The sequence below is a fragment of the Medicago sativa genome, chromosome 3, assembly GCF_051527215.1.
Source record: "Medicago sativa cultivar Bolivia chromosome 3, Bolivia_mono, whole genome shotgun sequence".
Classification (NCBI taxonomy): Eukaryota; Viridiplantae; Streptophyta; class Magnoliopsida; order Fabales; family Fabaceae; genus Medicago; species Medicago sativa.
In genome coordinates, this window is record NC_140751.1 from 54,184,852 (window position 1) to 54,209,065 (window position 24,214).

The 24,214-nt window shown below is 36.4% G+C and overlaps 1 protein-coding gene across 1 annotated transcript; it reads left to right on the forward strand.

The window, feature by feature from the left end:
- The first annotated feature begins 12,356 nt into the window (after positions 1-12,356).
- LOC146938378 (uncharacterized) lies at positions 12,357-12,888 on the forward strand. The gene is made up of 2 exons (XM_085749626.1): positions 12,357-12,453; positions 12,569-12,888. Exons 1-2 carry the CDS (start codon positions 12,357-12,359, stop codon positions 12,886-12,888), a joined length of 417 nt encoding a protein of 138 aa, XP_085605752.1.
- Positions 12,889-24,214: the final 11,326 nt, after the last annotated feature.

Sequence of the window (24,214 nt, forward strand, 5' to 3'; positions counted from 1 at the left end):
ACACACACTCACTTGAGACTTGATGTTGGGTAGAATAAGTTCATGAGAAGTATTTGAAATTGTAATTGGTGTACTTGAGGCAAAACCTTTCTCTAGAGACATTTGTTCTTAATATTGCCATAATCAAATCTTTTGTTGCTGCTATGTTTGCTGCCTTTTGCTTGAGGACAAGCAAAGATTCAAGTGTGGGGGAGTTTGATGAGTCATAGATAGTATTATTTATTGCCTTATTTAGTTTAGTTTTATTTTAGATTTGATTTAGTTTTATTGCATTTTATTTTATATTAGAATATTTTACTTCAAATTATGTTTTATTTTATTTTAGGAATAAATATATGGTGGAAGGTGTCTTGGAGCAAAAGAAAGAGGACTGGAGCAAATACAGCGCAAGAATACGAAGATACGGGACAAAAATATGTTCCCACCAAGTCAGAAGCTTGGCACGGCCAGTGCCAACATGTGGCACGGCCGTGCCACCTCCAGGAGCCTCTTTTGCTGCTTTTTCTTCGGGCCCAAGTTACCCTGTTGCAGCTTTACTGTTTTACCCTTTTAGTTGCTTAGTTTCTACGTCGATTGTAAAGCTATAAATAGAGTAGCTCTCCACCATGAACAATCACGCTTTACTTTGTTTATTTCAATTACTATTTTAATAAAAGTCTTTATTTTCCTTTTACTTTCCTTGCAATTTATTTTACCGTATTTCTCTCTTCTTCCTCCATGTCTACGATGAACATGAGTGAGTAGACTTCTTAGTCTTAGGATTATTGGGGAGTCTAATGACTCAATCCTAAACAAAACATGTCTAAACCCTAATTTCTATGTAACCCTAATTTCTAATCTAGATTCACCGTCTTAACGTGGATTAACAATTATCAAACTGTGGAAGCGAAAGCGGAGGGTTTGATAATCGTTAATCCATCATCCCAAACATCAATTCATAAAGCGAGAGCGGAGTCTTGATGTTGGAACAAGTGAATCTAGACAATAGTTGCAAAACAGTGAAATAGTCTTTGCAACTATTGAGACAAAGAGTAGTTTCAATCCTCTATGCATCTTCTAGTAATCATGTCAGTGAAATAGGCTTGGTTGCTAGAAGTAAACTCTCACCGGACTTTCATCGGAAAGGTGAGGGGCTAAGGGAAACCGGTCTTTAGAAATTAGTGTGTAAACCATGAAATTAGAAGTTTAGGTTTTGTCTAGTGAAGGATTAGTTATTAAGATAAACCAATGATCCTAAGGCCTTTTATTATTATTGTTTTTACCTTCAGCAATCAAACCCTTTCTAATCAACTTTCTCTCCTCTAATCATTCATTAAAAGTTAATTAAGTTGAAAAAACTCCCTAGCGGAACGATACTCTACTTACTACTATTACTTCGATAGGCCGTGCACTTGCGGTTTGGCTCTATCAGGAAACCTCTGACTTGCTTCTCAGTTTGAGGGGCTGGCATCTCTCTGATAGCTCGAACTTTGTCAGGATCAACTTCAATGCCTCTTTGGCTGACAATGAAGCCTAGCAGCTTTCCAGATCGTACACCGAATGTGCACTTGTTAGGATTCAACCGCAGCTTGTACTTTCTCAGTCTTTCAAACATCTTTTTCAAGTACACAACATGCTGCTCTTCATCACTTGACTTCACAATCATATCATCAACATATACTTCAATCTCTTTGTGAATCATATCATGAAACAGGGTGGTCATACCCCTTTGATAGGTAGCACCAGCATTTATCAGGCCAAACGGCATCACTTTATAACAGAACGTTCCCCACGGAGTAATGAAGGACGTATTTTCTCTATCTTCAGGAGACATTCGTATCTGATTATAACCAGAGAAACCATCCATGAAAGAGAACACTTTGGATTGAGCAGTACTGTCAACAAGCACATCAATATGAGGCAATGGGAAGTTATCTTTTGGACTGGCTTTGTTCAGATCTCTGTAATCAACACACATTCGAACTTTCCCATCTTTCTTTGGTACTGGTACGATGTTGGCAACCCACTCGGGGTATTCAGCTGTCATGAGGAAACCCGCATCAATTTGCTTCTGCACTTCAGCCTTGATCTTAAGAGCCATGTCTGGACGAGACCTTCTCAATTTCTGCTTGACAGGAGGACATTCAGGTCTTGTCGGAATCCGATGTTCCACAATCTTGGGATCTAGACCCGGCATATCTTCATAGGACCATGCAAAGACATCTGGATAATCATGGAGAAGCTGAGTGATCTTCTTTTTCACTTCTGGCTCTAGTGCATCACCGATCTTGATCTCTCGCTTGTTCTCTTCAGTACCCAGGTTGATAAGCTCAATTTCTTCCTGGTGAGGCTGAATGGCTCTTCTTTCTTGCTCAAGCAATCGAGTGATCTCATACGGTATCTCTTCATCATCATCCTCATCTTCAGCTTCATATACAGGGAATTCAAAATTTGGAGGAACCATAGGGTCACTGTGTTCAACGGGTTTATTATGGTTCAATCTGCATAATATGATTGGGATGATTTTAGAAAAATGTTTTTTATGCAGATTTTTGAAATTAATAAGAAAATACAGATGTTTTGGTTTTTTCTGGCATTACCATTATTTCCAAGAAAAAGGCACTAAAAAGTAAAAAACAAAGAGTCGTGAGAAAGACGACAACTTTTATTGATAACGGCAATGCCGAAACAAACACGCCCTTACAATGATATCACTTTCGCCTTGGGCAGAGCGAAAGGATTGTTATTTTGAAAACAAAAAGCATGAGCAACAAGACACATTACATGGAAGCATGCATGACTAAAGGAACATCAATGGCCCCCCAATTTCTCACAGTGCCTCCTGGTATAACAAATGTAGGCACATAACTTCCTTCAGCAGCATCTTCAGTAATAGCATTGATGAACCCAGCACTCTAGAAAGTTCCTGTTGAAACACCCGATGTTGGGGAGAATCCAAGACCTTCTTTGCGCTTGTTTTCCAAGATCTGAATCACTTTGCCCCAGCCAGCAGCTTGCCCTGCTTGAACAGCCTTCTGGGCGTCCTTTAGTGAAGCCATGCTAGTACCAGTCCTCCGGGGTTCTGCACCCTCAACGGTCAAGCCTTGAAACGACGTCCCTTCAGCGGACCCTGCTTCAACACAAGAGAAAGATGATACTTGGCTAACCAGAAATGCTTCTTCACCATGCACCGTGACAATCTTACCATTCCTCATGAACTTGAGCTTCTGATGCAAAGTAGAAGTGACTGCCCCAGCGTCATGAATCCACGGCCTTCCGAGGAGACAGCTGTAAGAAGCATTGATGTCCATGACTTGGAAAGTAATCTGAAATGTCTCAGGACCAATGGTAATTGACAAGTCTACCTCCCCGAGAACATCCTTGCGGGACCCATCAAAAGCTTTAACCAGATAGCTGCTACCCCTCAGAGAAATTCCATGATGACTCAATTGCCTTAGTGTGGACTCAGGCATTACATTCAACGATGATCCAGTGTCCACCAACACGTTGGATATCATATCATATCAGACTTGCAGTGCACCGAGATATGTAGAGCCAAGTTGTGGTGTTTCCCTGCTTCGGGGAGTTCATCGTCACCAAACCCCAAGTTGTTGCAGGCAGTAATATTACTCACTATCCCATCAAACTGATCCACAGAGACTTCGTGGTCAACATAAGCTTGCTCCAGTATCTTCATTAACACTTTCCTATGAGCCTCTGAGCTCATGAGCAGAGACAGGATGGATATCTTTGACGGAGTTTGCAGCAGCTGGTCAACGATTTTATAATCACTTTCAGCGGGAGAGTCATGGAACACTGGCACAATCACACATACATCACTGGCAATCAGGTGTTTGTCATCCATCAGACTCTGGATATCATTTTGCACAACACAACAACCCATAGGATTCCGAAGACATTCTGAACAAGAAGTATGATCATGTTTGAACAGAGAAGCCTGGCAGAGCTTGACATGTAACGGCACCAAGGGAGTGACAACATTGCGGACATCCAATATGGGCTCTTCCTGAGGAACAGGGATTCCTTCGAAAGCCTCGATCATGTTGACAGCAGCATGGTTTGGAAGTGGATTGTCAAGAACATGAGGAACACTATTCTCAAAAGTCAACCGTCCCTTTTCTATTAGGTCTTTCACAATATATTTCAGAGCAAAGCAACCTTCAACATCGTGGCCTTGAGCACCCTGGTGGAATTCACATGTTAAATCCTGACGGAACCTGGGAGGCAATGGATTAGGCGGAGGCTTGCCTGGTCTGGTGACGCAGTGTCCCTTAGCAAGTAGAGTTGGGAGCAGCTCACCATACCGCATTGGTATTGGTGGAAAAGAAGGTTTGGGTCGGGGACCCTGTTGTTGCTGCCGTTGCTGTTGAGCAGGAGGCTGTTGTTGTACTTGCTGAGCGATGGCATTGACGAGCACTGGTGGTTGACCCGGCGGCAAGGGATACTGCTGATAGAACGGCGGGAAGAAAGGATGTTGAGAGTATTGTAAGTACTGATAAGGCAGAGGTAATTGTGTAGCAGCTGCAGACGGATTGCCAGATACCATCCCTATTTCAGATTCTTTCCTCTTATGGTGGCCATTACCGTACTTCTTTGGTGCACTGGTCGAAGATTCACCCTTCTCGAGGACAATAATACCCTCTCTGACAGCCTCCTCTAGACGAGTTCCCATGGTAACCATATCAGAGAAGTTGTTTGGAGCTGAGACTATCATCCTTTCTTTATATTCCTTCTTCAGAGTCTTTAGGAATGTCTGTGTTAATTCTTCCTCATCAAGTCGAGGAGAGACACGGGCAGCTGCCCCTCTCCATCTCTGGGCATACTCACGGAATGTTTCATTTGACTTCTGAGACAGAGCCTTGAGAGAGTCTCTATTTGGCTTCAGACGGGTATTGAATTCATAATGACTTTCAAAAGCAGTAGCGAGTTCCTCAAAAGTATGGATGTTGTCTTTGCTCAAACTAGTGTACCAATCTGCAGCATCATCTGTCAAGCTACTCTGAAAGCAGTGGATCATCAGTGCATCATTATCTGCGTAATTAGCCATCTTTCGGACATACCGGATGACATGGTTGTGTGGACAAGAAGTTCCGTTGTATTTGTCAAATTCAGGCTCTTTGAATTTCTTAGGAACCTCAAATCGGGACACCAGGCATAGATCACGGGCTTTAGCAGGAGCACCATTGTTTCCTCGGCTAGCCTTGACCTCACGGAGTTCTCCGGCCAACTCCCTCAATTGTCTTTTCATAGTTTCCATTGCGGGATCTTGTCCACGCGGAGTATCAATATCAATCACCTGTTGCACAGTGTGTACAATAGGGTCGGTAACAACAGTAGTCACCTGAGGCATAGCAGTGGACACAGGAATCTGTCCTTGACCAGCAACACCAGAGACACCAGCAGCAGTATTAGGAGAGTAGTAAGCTGAGAGACCATAAGGACGGCCATTGGGCATAACAAACCGAGCGTCGGTAGCCACAGTAGACAGTGGGATAGATGGAATTGCTTCAGTAGCAGCTGGAATAGAAGTGGCTGGCTGTTCTTGTGCAGCCATCATAGCGGACATAGTGTCATGAGCCTTAGCCAAGTCTTCTTTCATAGCAGCCAATTCGGCACGGAGCTGAGCATTTTCTTCTTCAAAGTTAGCCATCATCCTTCTCTTGTGAAATCTTGTTTGATGAATTCTATCTGGTTGGTAGACTTTGCGAACACGAGCCACTTTTCAGACTGCGGCGGACAAAACCAGGAGGCAATGAGCACGAGAGAAGTTTTTTGTGACCAATGAATGCATATGATGCATGAAATGTGTTAATGCATATGCAAAAAAAGACTCTTTTTGTGTTATCGAAGGGTTTTAGACAAACTAGAAACTTGTAAACATTACTAAACAACAATTAACATGAACAGGAAACAACCAACATATAGTTTTACAAGACAATTTCGGCATAAACAAATGGAAATAACAACAGGAAAAAGAAATCCTCAAGCATAGGAAGTGGAAGCGTCATCCTCAGACTCAGACTCATAGCTGCAGTATCGTGCATAGAAGTCACGGGCACCCCTAGCCCTCTTAGAGTCTCTCATAAGCAACATATCCTTCTCTTCAATCTCTCTCTTAGCCTTAGCTAACTCTTTCTTCAGTGTCAGGACCTCATGAGTCTGCTGCTCATCCTTTCCGTCCAAAGTCATGATCAAATTCTCAGCCTCATAGTATCTAGCCCTCCACTGATGCTTCTCCCGACTCTCCATAGCTAGATGCTCCTGATACATCTCCTGGGTAGGTGGGAGTAGAGGCAAAGGCATGGTAGGAACAGATGCAGACACATATCTCATAGAGGGGTAAGGCATACCAATCTCCTCAGCTTGGTTTATTACCCACTGTGTATAGGCCTCATGAGCAACACCGGACCTTACACCCATATGCTTCACCTCTTTCTTCCGAAGCTTAGACCAAGCTTCCATGAAATCCTCTTTTATGCCGGTGGGAGCATTGGAATAGTGAAAGAAGTAAGGAGCCGTAGCAAGATTGATGGGCTTATCTTTCATCGGAAAACCAAATTGTCGCAAAGCAAGCTCCGGGTTATAGTTGATTCCACCCCGGGTACCAAGAAGAGGTACATTAAGAAACTTTCCGCCACCAAAGATGATTTCCTTAACTCTAGCAGTGGGAGTGAGCCAAACCACTTCATTAGGAGTGAGAGCCATAATCCTTTGTGAAATAGACCAATTCCCCGGATTGTCATGGAAAGACTGCGGAAGGTGCGAAATAAACCACCTATAGAGGAGAGGCACACAACAAAGAATATATCCACGACCTTTGTCGGAACGATCATGAATAGCATGGTAAGTGTCAGCTAGCAAAGTAGGAACCGGATTCTTGGAGTGGAAGATCATAATAGCATTCATGTCCACGAAGCCATCAAGGTTCGGAAAGAGAATAAGCCCATAGATGAGAAGTGCAAGAATAGCCTCAAGAGTGTCCTGACAAGTGGTATTGAGGTTGGCTTTCCCAAGAAGATACTCTGAAGTGAACCCTCGGATGCGTGCCTTAGTGACAAGATTCTTGGAGACATCGGTGGTCTTGAGATAGAGATCTTTAGCAATAACCAATGGAGTAGGAGGATTTTCGGGTCCTGAGAAAGGTATCCCCTTAGCAATAGATAGACCCATCAAGGAAGAATAAGCTTCTAGAGTAGGCACCAACTGAAAGTCGGGGAAAGTAAAGCACCGACATTCCGGATCATAGAATTGCACTAGAGTGTGCACAAGCTTCTCATCCACATTAGTATGAAGAATAGTAAGTAAAGCCCCGTAACGACGTCGGAAACCAGTCGGATCCTCGATCTTGAGTGCCAAATCTCTCAAACTAGCCAAATCCACTTCCTTGAACTTGTAGGACTTAGTTTTCTTCATCCCTACAAGGTTTACAAATTCAACTTGTCTAAGCCCTTCGATAACAATGCATGACAAAAATTTATGCATGTATGCATGTATGCATGAGTGCATGATTATGTTCAAGTTCAGAGAAAACATGGTGGGTTGAAGTTTCAAAGTCGAGGAGTCATGGGTGGACACGGCGTCCGGTGAAACTAGGGCTTTAGGATAATAGTAACCGGGTTCTAAAAAGGTTCCCAAGTTGCAACCTCTCCGACATATCTCATGGTGTCACGAGACAACACTCGCTCCATGATTATACGTGGAAGGTCTAACTTGAGTGTAGTATCGCTTGACAACTAAAACTCGAGACAACACTCGGTTTAGCCTCCGCACTACATCCTAGAAAATGGCCATGGATGGGTTTGGTTATCTACAGTTCATAGCGTCATAGAACTATTAGAAGTAAAGTGCCTAAACGCGACAACACGCGCCGACAACATCACCCCCAAAATGCCTCAGCTATGTGGGATTGATCGCATAATCCAAAACACGAGGCAACCCCCGGAATGAATTGTCGATTATATCCCTCCTAAATCCTAAGTTCACTCAGCCCGGGTGCAGGACTTTTGATATTCTCACCCCACACGTTTGCAAGAGATTAAACATTTATTCACATAGGAAAGCAAGTAAAAGAAACAAGTAAAAACGAAAGCGCAAGCGTGGAAATAAAGACTAGGCGTAACTCTCGAATCCCCCCAGCGGAGTCGCCAGCTGTTTTATCTTGGTTTTCGGGTGTCAAACATTGATTACGTTTGAACCTTTTTAACCGGTGATATCTTATTTTTTCTTGGGAAGGGAAAAAGTAAGCAAAACCCTTGAGAATCGAGGTCCGGGAGTTGTTTTCGCTACGGGAAGGTGTTAGGCACCCATAACGACTATAGTATCCTATAGGAACCGTCTTTAATTTCTACGCGCGCGCTTAATTTTTAAATGCTATTTTGAAAGATGATATTAAACCTAAGAATTTTCTAAGTGAAGAATTGGAGGGAGAGGAATGTGTTTGAATTTTTGTTTTATTTGAATTGAAGGAATTTTATTCCTTGCCTACGTACCCGTTTAAGGGATCAAATCCACCGTAGTTCTCTTCAAAAAAATGTTTTTGTTTTTGTTGGTTGATTTTAAGTTTGAAAATTGGAGTTTAAAGAATGGAGATTGAGAGGCCTTAAAGGCATGAGAAATTAAGAAAAGGTGAGGTTTGATTAGTCATTTGCAAAAGAAGTCAAATATGATTATTTTTCATTGAGTTTTGATTAAGAAAATGAATAGGAAAATTCAATGGGATTTTGATCCCAAGGTTTGTTTTGAAAATGGTTTGAAATGGAGTTTGTTCATATTTTTTGGAAAATTGATTTTTCTAAGTATAAAAGCCTAAACATTCATCTAAACATACAATCCTAAACATACATCTAAACATGCATATTCTAGCTATATACCTAAAGTGGTGTGTGTGCATATGTCGGTGCTTGTGTCGGTGTACATTATTAGCGTCCATTGTCCTTTACATCATTTGGCCTAGATACATTCTATGGCCTCTTTTCCAAGAGATTGAAATTGCATTAAAGTAAAATACAAAAATTCCTAAGTTTTTACATACTAAGTCTTGACAAAACTTATAGTGCAAGAAATGAAGTGAAGCAAGGAATGAAATGGGAATGCTTATGAAGAATATGAGACATGAGATGAAATGGTTAGTAACACATGATAATATCAAAAGAAATGAAGCAAGAGAAATACTATAACATAAAGCATAGAAAATAACCCAAAAATAAAGGCAAGAATGAGTGCAAATATGGCTAAAATTTGCTCACAAAGTGCAAGACTCATGTGACTTATAATCCTCACATCCCAACACATTTTTTTTAAAGGTTTAGAATCAGATTTTGGAATGGGAATTAAGGCAACATGACTAACTCGACACTTTAGAAGCAAAATGAGGCACATTTACATTATTTATTTACACAAGTAACTTGTAAGCTAAGTAACCTACCAAAATTCAAAATCATGCAGCAATATTAAACACAAGCAGTGGTTAAAACCCCATAGAATCAAATGGCATAGGTCACAAGTGTTCATCAAGAAAGTTGGGATTGGAATCAAGCAAATTTCCATCAATTTTAGCATAAAATATCACAAAATAGCAAGAAAATTAACACCTCACCTTTTGACCAATTTTAACATGTGAAAATTATCGCAAAATGCTACAAAACTATCAAGAAGCCTATGTGGATTTTTTAGGAATTTTTTTAAGGTTTTAGGCTCAAGATCTTCATAATTTTTGACAAGAAATGGTAAACATTTTACAAGAAAATACTACTTATTTTTTGATCAAGATTTAGCACATAATAACATTACAAAAATATCAAGAAAATAATCAAGAACATCTAGGAATTTGTTTAGAATTTTTGCACAAAGATTTGACATGAGGGAGGTGTAAAAAGCAAGAAACCAGTAGAACGTGCAGGAAATAGGGGGTGTGTATAGCAAGATTCACGCAGGTAGGTGATTGGGCCTAAGAATTGCAAGGAAAGGGTCGGTTTGGGGCATGGAGCGGGTTGAACCATGGGTTGAACCGGTTCGTTGGCCTATATAAGGCCTTGAACCGGTTCTGGTTCATTTCCCCTCTCCACTTCTCTCTCTAAGCCGCTGCCTAGTGAGAGAAGCTCTCACTTCTCTCTTCATGATCTTCATCTTCTACCTCTGGTTTTTCTGGAAAAATGACGAACACTGATGAAGTTTCCGGCGACAGTTAGACTTCCGGTGACGGAACCACCGTGCCGGAACTTCATACTTGCATATTTTTGAAAACTTTTTACACTAACGTGTTCGTCCTTCTTCCCTGAGTTCAAAAATCCACTCTATTTTTCCTAAACCTTCCTAGATCTGCGTAGATCTACGTCCAAATGTTACGGTTCCTAGGGTTTTCAAGTTTTTTCAATCTTCTTTGAAATCTAACCCTAAACTGGCCTATTTTCCATGCTGATAACAGATTTGGACTCGCTTTTGCAAAATAAACGGTGAACCTTCGCGGATTTATGTGTTAGGGTTGTGATTTCAAGTTTTTTCGAATCTTTTTCACTCTTCTTCAAACGAACAAGTCTCAGGACTTGTTATCTTGCTTGATTCACCGTTTATTTTGTTCACGGACCTTCGATGAAGATTTGAAACGGCACGAGAAGGTTTTTGAGGTTTACCTGGATTTTTCTGGAGGTTCGAACGATGATCCTGGGAAAAGCTTTCAATTCTTCTTCTTCTCACTCTTTCTCTGACTGTGATCGTGTGAATCTAGTAGATTTGCACTTGAATTGTAGTCATCATAGTTCGATGATGAGGATTCTTCGAAGAATCTCTGAGAACGCAGCACGAAAATCACTTCGATTTTGTTCAAATAGTGACTCTGGGAACTTTTAGGGTTTGCACGTGATTTAGCTAATTTCTTGCTTCCTGTGAAATTAAAATGATTCTGATGATCGTGATGGCTTTGTGACGTTGAATCTGGTGAAAATTGAAGGATTTTGTGATGAATTTGTAATTTGGAAATGGAATTGAATCGGTTAGGGTTTGAAGATTCGTTGAATCTTCAAACTGTTCTTGATTTCTCTCGATTTCGATCTATGATTTTGGAAAGAGAATGTGGAATTGTGTTTGTGATGTGGCGTTGATTCTGTGGTTCTTTCTGACACTGTGTGCTATTTATATTCTGCCATGTGTGCTTGAGGTCCATTGAAAAAGTGCCATGTGTCTTGGACCTGTAACTAACTCGTTCCTGGCTGTATTTTGGACTTGGGCCCTTTTGTGCAATTTTGAAACTTTGAAGGACTGCCCTGCAAATAATAAAGAAGGACCAGATTGCAAAACCTTGGACAAAAAAGGACTTAAGAAAAAAAACTCAAAAATTCGAAAATAATAAAAAACCTAAAAGTAAAATTTAAACTAGGAAAAGGGCTTGTATGCAAATTTTGGAAATGTTGGGACTTTAAAAATAAAAAAATAAAATTGAATTAAAAAACGTAATTTGAAATAAACGTAAAGTGAAACGCCTAAAATTGACAAAACGGACTAAAATGAACCAATGGCCTAAATGAGGTACTTTAAAGTAACCTGTCTCTGCTGAAATTTCGTGTGAAATGACCAAAATGCCCCTGGGGCTAAAACGACTAAAAATGACTCAGATGCAAATTAAAAAATGGATTTTTAACAGGGAATTGAAACAAAAGTTTATTTAAACTAACTTGAAAGACTCAGAGACAATTTTTAGAATTTAAACAGGGTTTTGACACGTGAAAAGACTAAAATGCCCCTAGGGGCAAAACTGACTCAAAATGACTTCTAACGTAATTCTTGAAATGGATTTTGACATAGAATTGAAATGAGGCCTTATTCAAACTACTTGAAAGGACTCAAACAAATTTTTAAAAGACTGAAAGAAATTTTAACATAGGAAATGACTAAAATGCCCTTTTTCATGAATTTTGCAAATGACTTTGAAATAAAATGCAGAGAAAGATGCAATTGATCAGAGACATATCAAATGACTTGTAATGCAAAAGAAGAATTGAACAAGTATTTTTAGGTCCAAAATTAGGGTATAACACAGACACCTGGGAATACAAACAAAGTTCGTTTCTATGATTCATCCTCAAGCTAACGGGCAAGCTGAATCGGCCAACATGGTCATTCTTAACGGAATCAAGAAGAAACTAGAAGCCGCCAAAAGCCTATGGGCAGAATAGCTCCACGGGGTAAGTTTGATAGTCAAATAAATTCCTTTCCTCCAAAAATATCTTTCAAATTAACTCCGTTGCTTCAAAAATAATAGTTGTCAAATTAATATCAAATTATTAGACTCTATATGAACGTCGTATCGATCAATGTAAGTACAGGTGCTATGGTCCTACCACACTACTCCTCATTCTACCACCATGGAAACGCCATTCACTATGGTCTACAGCATGGACGCCATGCTCCCAGTAGAAATAGATACCCCTACTTGGCGACGAGATACATTTTCAGAAGAAGGTATCACTTTTCGTTATTTGTGCAACTAACGTTTTTCGCATGTAGGAGAACTCATTTATTTTGTTTCTTCTTTCATTTTTGAAACATGAAATTCATAAGTCATTTCTTTCCAAAGCAAATGAAGTAGGTTTGGCAGTTAGCATGGACGTCATTGATGAAGTTAGAGAACAAGCCCACATCAAGGAATTCGCCGCCAAGCAGCGAGTAGCACGACGCTACAACTCCAAAGTGGCACCCAGAGAAATGAAGGAAGGCGATCTAGTCCTAAAGCAGGTTGTCGCCCCAACAAGGATAGGAAAGCTTTTTCCAAACTGGGAAGGACCATACAGAATTCGAGAAAAGTGTTCTCATGGAGCATACAAGTTAGAGGAACTGAATGGAGAAAGCATGCCGCGCACTTGGAACATGGCTAATCTGCGACATTATTATAGTTAATTTCTTTTATTAACAGTCTAAATTTCTTGTATCTTGAATAAGAATGCTCTCACTGAGACTAATATTATTTTTATTTAATAACATGAGACTAGGGTAGCACTCTTTTCCCCTGCAAGGGCAGGGGTTTTTAACGAGGCGCCCTCTTCTTTTTGATATGATGATCCACGCACTTTATTCGTTTCTCATTATCATTTTTAAATAGACTAAACTCAACTACTCGGAATTCAAAAAATTTGATCCAAAGGATCTGCGAGCCTCTAGTAACGCCAACCTTGATAAAGGCTCTGGCGGGAGTCGACTGTTAAACTCGCCTGAAGACAAAAAATTTGATCCAAAGGATCTGCGAGCCTCTAGTAACGCCAACCTTGATAAAGGCTCTGGCGGGAGTCGACTGTTAAACTCGCCTGAAGACAAAAAAATTGATCCAAAGGATCTGCGAGCCTCTAGTAACGCCCTTGATAAAGGCTTTGGCGGGAGTCGACTGTTAAACTCGCTGCGAGCCTCTAGTAACGTCAACCTTGATAAAGGCTCTGGCGGGAGTCGACTGTTAAACTCGCCAAAACAAACAAAAAATGAATTTGATCCAAAGGATCTGCGAGCCTCTAGTAACGTCAACCTTGATAAAGGCTCTAGCGGGAGTCGACTGTTAAAACTCGCCAAAACAAAAAAAAAATTGATCTAAAGGATCTGCGAGCCTCTAGTAACGTCAACCTTGATAAAGGCTCTGGCGGGAGTCGATTGTAAAACTGGCTCTAGTAACCCTTCCGTCCCCGTCTTTTCGCTAGTAGATTATAGATTTAGTTCTTTAAGTTTGTGGTTTGTAAATTATAGATTTAGTTCTTTATAGATTTAGACCAGCACGGTTAAATTATACTATGGGTCCTTTAAGTTTGTGGTTTGTAACAGATTAGTTCTTTAAGTTTTGTTGGTCACACATAAGTTTTTTAAGTTTGAGGTTTGTAAGAGATTGGTCCTTTATTTTATTTTGGTCTCATATTAGTCCTTTAAGTTTGTAAAAGTGTTCAATTTAGTCCTTCTGTCACATCATCATTTTGGTTAACAGAAGGACTAAATTGAAAACTTTTACAAACTTAAAGGACTTATGTGTGACCAAAATAACTTAAAAGACCAATTTGTTACAAACTTAAAACTTAAAGGACTTATGTGTGACCAAAATAAGTTAAAGGACTAATCTATTACAAACCTCAAACTTAAAGGACCCCTTGTGTAATTTAGCCATAAATGTTTATTGCTTTCAAATTATAACAAATAAAACTAACCATGTTTTTTTTTTGACAAGGAAAAAAAAAACTAACCATGATTATCTATTTCAATTAAACCAACGATATAACAAAAAAATATAATCTAATTTTTTTTTTATGACATCAACAACAATATTTATTATAGAAAAATTGTTGTTTGATGGTATAATTGGGATAATGAAAAAGTAAGTATAGGGATACTCATCTAGTTTGTTACACTTAAATGATAAAGGAAAAAAAATGGATATTTGTGTGTTGTTACGTTTTTTATTTAAATATTTAAATTTATTCTTATCTACTTGTTACATATATCATTTGTATTGAAAATTGAGGGTATTTTTAGAAAGAAAAATGCAACCCAAAAGTGTTGAAAGGGATAGTATATATATAGTATATATAGTATAGATAACAAATACACTTTTTATGCCTATAACAAATTTTGAGATATTCCATCAAAAAACAAATTTTGAAAAAATTGTGGATAGGAGGAAAATATTAAGAGCAATACCAAAGGCATTAAAGAAACGCACCACTCAAGATTAGGTCAAATCCGTAGTTCTTCTCATGGCTGTGAATGTGATGATTTCTTCTCCAAAATCAAAATCCGCAGGGACTTCTAATCATGTTCCTTCTTTATTGGCAAATTTGTTATTACGGTGCTGCAAGCACAAAAAGAAACTCATACCCATGAAACAAACATGTAACTCATCATGCGGTATATGTTTTGATTTGAAAACAGATTCTGATATGTTTCAAACAACAAAGTGCAACCACCTCTATTGTCTTGACTGCATATGCAAATATGTAACCGTTCAAATAAACAATAATTTGGTTAAGGTTATTACTTGTCCAAGTCCAAATTGTTTTGTGGAATTGAAGCCAAAACAATTGCAACATGTTTTACCTAAACAAGTTACTTTCCGATGGGAGTCTTTAATTTATGAGTCTTCTATTGCCTTTAAGTTAATGTCTTATGGCCGGAAATTAATTCAAAATATTGAATTGGATATGAAATTTTTGGAGTTGGCAAAAAGAGAAAGGTGGAGAAGATGTCCAAGGTGCTCTATCTATGTCGAGAGAATTAATGGATGTGATCACATGATATGCAGGTTAATTATGCATTTTACAATCTCTTGTTCACATATTTTAACATTGATTAAATTTATGTAACTAACTATACTTTTCTTTCTAGATGTGGATGTGATTTCTGCTACCACTGTGGGTTCTGCAGATGGAAAAAAAGATGTGGATGTTTCTTCAAAAAATTGTGGATGTAACTAACTATTTTTAGACCGGATTCATATATGCCATATTTTTTTAGAGGTAATTCTTATCAGGTAAAAAAAATTATAGCAATGACTTGAAATAAAGTATTTTGACATTGATGATGATTAATTTTGTTCTTTTAATTCATTTACATGCACAGCAACTTTGTTTCCACTCCTCATGTCAATTAGGTTTTTCAAATAGTCAACAGAATTCTCTGGATTGGAATGCTTGTTTCTATTTGGTATATGTTTGTCTTGAATGATATTAGGGTTTTGGTTGTCTACTAGAATGACATTGGGGCGATAAGATTTTAAGTTTTCTTTTGATATTTATAAGGCTTTAGACATGGACTATGTTATATTAGTGTTTTTTTTTTTTTGACAAGAAGACTGTGTTATATTAGTTAGTGTGTTGATGATGATAAATGTTGTATCATACGTATGAGCATTCACAAATGTAAGATATGTTGGCCCTATGAAGCACGGGCACTCCTTAGATTAAGCGTGTCCCGGTGTCGGACATGTGTCGTGTCTCACATCGACACGACACTGACACATAATTATAATAAATTATGTGATTTTTTTTCAAATTATTAGTAGTGTCGACATGTTAATGTCTGTGTCGTTCCTAGTATACGTATCCGTGTTTGTGCTTCAGAGGTTGGGTGTTGTGTCGTATTAGATTTCAAAATTGACGGTCAAAGAGACATTGGGGGAAATATTAATATGAAGGTCTTACGTAATGACAAAACAGCAGTGGGACATTCCCGTTGAATATATTGAATTATCCTAACTAGACATTTATGTTTGTTAAGTAGTAGGTAGTTTCTCTGTCCATATCAATCCATGGTTATTTGGATTCGCATTGTCACATTTTGGTGATAACTGTATCTGTGTTATGATTTTGTGTTAATAAAATTAGTCCATTTGAATTGTAATAATCTACTCATTTTATACTTTTGATTTTGATTATGATGAATCACCTTTTTTGTGTTTTCCATGTAGTTGCGGCTTGCATGCACATCTTTTGTTCGAGTAGTTAACGAGTTGGAAGATGAAGTTGAGGTCGAGGATGAAGTTGGGGAGTAATCAGCATGATCACACACATTAAATAGTATTTTTTTTTTTTTTGAAGAGACTCATTAAATAGTATTATGAGAACATTAAATAGTATTATGAGATTATGTAGAGTCGGCTCAAATTACAATGACATTTAGGGTTTAAATTCTATCTACATTTGATTTTATTTTCGTTAGCTCTAATTACAATGGCATTTAGAGTTTCTACTTATTTTTATCATATTTTATGTTTTTAATCGCTTTCGGGTAGAGGGTGTGACGCCAAGCGCATGGTGGTGAATGGGAACTTAAAACATAAACAAGTTGAGCCTTTGTATAACTGTTTGTGTCTTTAATTTATCGATAAAATAACACCAAATATAAATGATTTTTATTATTAAAGGTGGTCACCCATAAATTTGGCTAAAAACAATAAAAATAGAGTAACATTTACTTAGAAATTAAATGTGTGAGACGCACCATAGTAGTTTTTGAATGTATAAAATTACAAAAACATATATAAATGTGTTTTTCCCCGACCATTTAGGGTTTGTGTGATGGTCAGGATAAGGAGTCGGAATATGACAAATCTATCATATCTGAAAATTGCTTTTCTGACATAGAAAACTTCACAATGACACAAGTAAAATACATAAATGCCCCCATTGGTTGTTAACAACCGTTGGGCTAAGCGGCGGCAGTTAACAACCGCTGGCTCCAGCGGCAGTTAACCGCCACTACGTGCGTTATAATGTGATTTTATATCTATTACTTGTGTTCCTTTATTTTAGTTTTTATTTGCATTTATTTATATGAAATACAAAAATTCAAATAAAAAATGTGTATTAAAGAAAAGTCAGTTTTAAATGTACCGTGAATTCGAATAAAAATTGTGTAATGAATAAATATTGATTAAGGGTCCGTTTGTTATGGATTAAAATAAAAGTGATTTTGACATAAAATAATTTAGAGATTATATTTTAGAGATTTTATGAAAAATCAGAATCTATTTTGCGTTTGTTTGCGGTAAGAAAAATCACTTTTTTTAAACAAATAATTTAGTTTGTTTGGATACAACTATAAAAAATGAATTTTTTGTTATAAAATTAGTTCAATCTTTTAAATTATATTTTCTCTCTCCTCTAAAAAAATCTATTTTTTGAGAAACTGCTCTTAACAGCTTCTCATTTGAAGTTGTTTTTAGATTTTTTTTAGATTCTGATTTTTTTAAAAAGCTGTAACAAACGGATGCAAAACTCTTAAAAGTGATTATTTTTTTAAAAAAAGTGATTTTTTCCTTAAAAAAGCTATAACAAACGGGCTAACGTGAATTCGAATAAAAACTAATTAAATCTAACATGAATTCAAATATATTTTTTTCTGTCGAATGAATTCAAATATTTAAAATTGCGTAATGAATAAATAAATTTGAAAAGTGCATAAATAAGATGATTATTTTGAATGGAACAATAATTAGTTTCGAATGGAACAATAATTGCGTAATGAATAAATAAATTAAAATTGCGTAATGAACAATAAATTCGAAAAGTGAATAAATAAGGTAATTATTTTGAATCGAATTTATTTATTCATTACGCAATTTTAATTATTTGAATTCACGTTAGATTTAATTAGTTTTTATTCGAATTCACGTTAGATTTAATCAGTATTTATTCAAAACTGACTTTTCTTTAATACACATTTTTTATTTGAATTTTTTTATTTCATATAAATAAATGCAAATAAAAACTAAAATAAAGGAACACAAGAAATAGATATAAAATCACATTATAACGCACGTAACGGCGGTTAACTGCCGCTGGAGCCAGCGGGTGTTAACTGCCGCCGCTTAGCCCAACGGTTGTTAACAACCGCCGGGGGCATTTATGTATTTTACTTGTGTCATTGTGAAGTTTCTTATGTCAGAAAAGCAATTTTCATCATATCTAGGGGTGGCAAAACGGGCCTGACCCGCTGAGCCGGTCCGTTTGGTCCGTTATTTTTGGCGGGTTGAGTCGAAGTTTTGAACTCGCTTTCTATAGTTGGCTAGTCTCGTCTTGTTGAAAAACTGGGCGAGCACATGCGGGGCGGGGCGGCCCGCTTAACTCGTTAGAAACGGGGCGGGCCGCTTAACTCGTTTTATTTTGAGACTTATTTTATGCTTTTGGATTTATCTTGGTTGTTTAGTTTATTTTGAGACTTATTTTATGCTCTTAGATTTATTTTGGTTGTTTGATTTATTTTGAGACTTATTGTATGCTTTTGGATTTATCTTGGTTGTTGAGTTTATTTATTTTGAGACTTATTATATCCTTTTGGATTTAATTTGGTTGTTGGATTTATTTTATGATTTGTTTTTGTTGCACATTTGTCTTATTTTGCTATTAATTATGATGTTGAATTCGACAATTTGTTAATTATCTTGTTTTTCACAAATTTAGATGCTACTTATTCTTTTAACAATTAAGTTGTAAAAAAAAAATCATTTTTTTTGTTTGACGGGCGTCCCTCCAACTCGCAAGTCCGCCACTAAACGGGGCGGGATGAGATACTTGAATCGGTCACTAAATTTGAATCGGCTTGTCTCATCTCGTTTTTAGCGGACTTAGACGGGGCGGGCCAGCCCGCTCTACCACCCTTAATCATATCCCACTTAATCTTCTGTTTGATGCACTAAGGGTTTTTTGGTTCCAGTGTTTTGGTGGGGAGGGGAAGGAGAATTTTAATTTTTACATGTTTGGTTCAATAGTCCTAAGGGTCTCATTTTGCCATTTGACTTTGCCTTTCAACTCTTCATTTTTTTTCTCTACGCCTCTTCGATTTTAATTTAATTGTGAACTTTTTTTCCTATGAGAAACTGCTATTTATACTAAAAAAAAACTACCTATCTTATCGAACAATAATCTTCCTAACGCCATATTTTGCAAAGTCCACAACGTCGACAAAAACATCAAACGTATTTCATATCTTTAGAAGTCAAACATGCTAACCTCTCTACAAAACACAAAGTCAAAAACTCCATTGACTGCATTTAATTTAGTCTGTCAAAAATGCAGGCTAGCATCTACTACCTCAATTTTATCCATTCTCCTCACAATTAAAAGATCAAATTAATAGGAATTGACATGACACCTCAAATCCATAGGATTTCATAGTACATACAGAAGACAAAATTTATGTGCATTTACTTATGTGTTTTTCGTAAGCTATTCAACTAAAAATACATTTTTTATGGGTGTAACAAATTTTAAGAAAATCTTGGATTTGAATTAGTAGTTAAGAACAATATGCATTTTTTATGGGTGTAACAAATTTTGAGAAAATTTTGGATTTGAATTAGTAGTTAAGAAACAATATGAAATGCTAAGAAATGCACCACACATTATCTATTCTATATATAAAAGTTGTCCCAAGCCAATTTTGAAGCCCTAATTTTTCCAAAACCCTAATGGCTACAATTACTGTTTTACCCTAACTAAATCATTAATTATAAAACAAAAAGAAAAAGAGCCGCACAACTCTAACTTTCTTCAAATAAATCTTTTCTATCTCTCTGAATTTTCTATCGTCTTCACAAATTAGGGTTTTTGCGAATCTCTTCCAAAAATCAAATCCCAACTGTTCAGCCATGGTTTCCGATTCAATCGCCGCCGTTCCGATTCCTTCTGTCGCTAACACCAAGAACCCAAAAATCAAATCCCAACTGTTCAGCCATGGTTTCCGATTCAATCGCCGCCGTTCCGATTCCTTCCGCCGCTAACACCAAGAACCCTGGCAAAAACAAGAGTTCTTAATTCAAGGAATATCAATAGGACCCGAAAACCACAAATAATATTCTCTAAAACGGTGACTTTTCTTCTTCACTCCTTCTTCTTCGATTTCCTTTTTTATATACTTACTTTTATGTTGTTTTTGCTTCTATTGTTTTTGTCTGATGATTGAAATTGTGTTTTGTAGATAGATTTTGGGGTTTGCGGCTCCAATAGTGTATTTGCATAAGGTTTGTGATATACTTCATTTGTTTATATTTGGTTACCTTTTGTTTTTGTATTTTTTTTCTTTCAAACCCTAATTTCAATTTTTCTTTACCAATCTTTTTCGTGTCTCTCTGATCTCTCACTATTTCAGATTTCTAATTATATTCATTAATGGAGAGGAAAGGAGCTTTCTACATGCACAAGAAGGAGATTTTTCTATTTTATGGTAAGAATACTTCTTCCTTCACATTTTCCTCTAACTATGTGTTGTTGTTTTATTCACAAAATAATCAACATGCCTTTACTGGGAATGTCTCTCAATTGTATCTTTATAGTTAGTTAATGCAATGATACAAGTATTATTTTTCCAAAAGGGGAAAATTTTTAGTACAAACGACTGACTTTGAATATTTGTATCATCAAAAAGTATTATTTTTCTAATATGAATGTTATGTTATGCTTCTCCCATATTTATTTTTCTAATTTATGTCCCTAACCTACTTCTTCATTGCTTTAGATATGAATGGTTGTGAGTGCTTTACAAGCGGTGTTGAATTGATGTTATTGTTGTAAAGGTAATGTTATTGTTGACATGTATTGCTTGCTGCCACAAATAAAATGAACTTGATGTCATAATCATAATCGAACTATTGACTATATGTGATCCTCATACATCAATCTGCATATTTGTAAGCATAACCGGTAACCATAATTCTAAATTGAGAAAATGACGACAATAGTTGTGGTAAGGTTGCTATAGAAAATGTTTCAATTTATTTTTCTCTTTTGCAATAGTTGGTGGTGAGGAAATTATAGTTTATGTCCAATGTACTTCTGATCATTCTGAGGTTTTGTCCTTTGCTGTGTGATTTTTCTCTTTTGAAATAGTTTTTGTCCATTTTGAGAGTTTATTTTACTCATAAAATTCTGTTCTAATTTTTCACTATTATCCTTTAGTTGAGATTGTTATTGACTAAAATGAGATATATGTGTTTGTAGAAGTTGAAGAATAGATGACAACAAAGTTTGTATTCTAATTACTTCAAGCCCTTCAAGAAAAGTTTGCGCAAAACCCATATTAATAGATCTCTTAAGAACGAGGTTTATTTGAAAGGTGGTTATAGATATAAGACTTGCCGCAGTGACCATAACTTGCGACGAACTTACACTTTCATTTTCAATTTTCTTTTACAAATCAAGGAAAAGATGATTGTTGATGTTTAGTTTGTTTGTCAATCTAGGAATTTTCATATCAAAGTCCGACTAACTTATTTGTAACCATCTTTCCTATTGATTTTGTTTTTAATTTATTCAGTGATTTGTTGTTAAAATTGTGTAGTTTGTTGGTTTTTTTTGTTGAAGAAATGTAGTTTGTTGGTTTAGTCTTGAATTCCTTTGGTTTGCTTATCCCATTATCTTCCATGATTTTTTTTTCCATAACCTGCATTCATATCTTTTGTAGGACTAATATACTGTGGTTTTTACTTCACTCTTATATTGCATGAATGTTGGAATCAATAAGTATTTATACTGCCTAATACTCTCCAACCATGAAGAATGGTGAAATAAGTTCTTATTTTTTGGGAGATCATATTAATTAGGATAGTAAAAACTGACAGGAGTATTTGTTAGATCTATGAAGATGAATTTGTAATTGTAATTTACCAGTGTTCTAAGTAAAACAAAAATTAGCGTTCTTTAAAAGGTATGTTTGAAGTAGGGACTTTGGTTCGGGTTTTTTTCTTTTCAGGGGGCTTCTGTAGCAGTTAGTTGCTGCTGTTGTATGCCTTCGGTTGTGCAGCAGTTGTTTCCTGTGCTTTGGTTGGGGAGGATACCATTTGGAGCGCCTGTGCACCTTGGTGTCCTTGCTTTTTCTAAGCTTTTTTCCCTGCTGTGTTCAGGTTTTCAGGGCCTGTTTTTGTTCCCCTTCTTGCCCTGTCATTCTCTTCTTGAGAGGATTTGATTGCTTTAATAAACTGAACTGAGATGATGAGTGATAAACTTGAAAAAAAACTTGGCCACTCATCCAAATTTTATAATTATCAATTTGAATTTTTTTCCAAATTTTATGTAGGATACAACTATTTTTTTTCTTTGCTCTTGCTTTATACTACTACTACCAATGTAGGATACAACTATTTTTTTGTGGTATATGCTGACGGTGATGACAAGAAATCAGGATGGCTTACACAAATTTATTAATTATTTGATGAACACAGTTCTATATTTATTAACATTAGCTCGGTTGGAATATAGTTTGCTGTAAATTATCTTGATTGTACTGATATGGTCTCTTTGATACCTAACACTAGACTATTTATTATTGAAAGCTGTAAGAATTATTTAGTTGATGCATTAGTTAGAGTTTATGTGAGTTTTTTTTAGTGTAATTTAATTGACTCAGATGTCACTTCATCACTAGGCTTTTTAGTGTAATTTTGTCTACATATTTGTTCCTGTTATATTATATAAGTTGAAGTTATTGGTCATGACTTTTTATTTGCAAAAATGACTAAAGTAGATAACATTGCTATTCTTTCCCTCTTAACTTTTAAGCATGTTTACTATATTCAAATTGTTTATTTCAGTTGTTCTTTATGAAGGAATGTAATCAAATTTGAAGGATATTAAAGGAGGAGTTGAGGAGCGCACAACATGATGATGTTACATGTTAAGTAAACAATGTTAAGAGCTTAAATTGGTATAGTTTCTGTCCTTTTTTTTTCTTCCTTCTTGCAATGGTTTGATACCTTCTCAATATTAATTGTAACTATATTGATTCTATAAATTAAAGGAACCTTGAAATTAACTTGAAAGTTGATAGAGTTGGATCAAAATACACTGTTTTATGAGGAACCATTGAGTGAAACAATCTCTAAAAAGAAGTTCAGGCATCCAGTTTTATCAATTGTTTCTAGAGTTCTTAATGTGAGTTTTTTTTCTTATTTTTTTTTTTTTTTGTGATCTCCCCTTATCTGTTTCTTTTTCTTCAACAAGTATTTTATGCTTCAGCAGAAATCTGTATGGTTTTCAGTTTGTTGGCTGAGTAGACCTTTGTAATATTACTTCATTGGCAAAACCCATTTTGCTTTGCTTTTGCTTTTGCTTTTGCTTTATACTACTACCAATGTAGGATACAACTATTTTTTTCTTTGCTCTTGCTTTATACTACTACTACCAATGTAGGATACAACTATTTTTTTGTGGTATATGCTGACGGTGATGACAAGAAATCAAGAAATCGGGATGGCTTACACAAATTTATTAATTAGTTGAAAGTAATTTATTTGATGAACATAGTTCTATATTTATTAACATTAGCTCGGTTGGAATATAGTTTGCTGTAAATTATCTTGATTGTACTGATATGGTCTCTTTAATACCTAACACTAGAGTATTTATTGAAAGCTGTAAGAATTATTTAGTTGATGCATTAGTTAGAGTTTCTTGAAACTATGGTTCTAATCTTGGTTTCTCAGCTGATCATCAAGACACAAATTGATTTTCATGTATCCTTTTTGTGATGCTTATGTCCCACATATTTGCATAGGTGTCCAGTGTTCATGAGCTTATATTTTAATTATCTTTTGCTAAAATTATAATTTGAACGTGATATATGTTATTCATTTTCTTATATCTATAGAATGGAAATGTAAGGGGTTCTTACTTATTTATGTCTAAGAATCACTAATGATAGATATCTTTTGCCATGAAAATTATATTGACATCAAATGATAAAAAGGCTATATGTCACTCTATTA

Excerpts from the sequence above, each read along its gene's own strand:
- LOC146938378 (XM_085749626.1), top strand. The coding sequence starts at position 12,357 with ATGGAAACGCCATTCACTATGGTCTACAGCATGGACGCCATGCTCCCA. Across the intron at positions 12,454-12,568 it reads AGATACATTTTCAGAAGAAG|CAAATGAAGTAGGTTTGGCA; the intron begins GTATCACTTTTC and ends TTCTTTCCAAAG.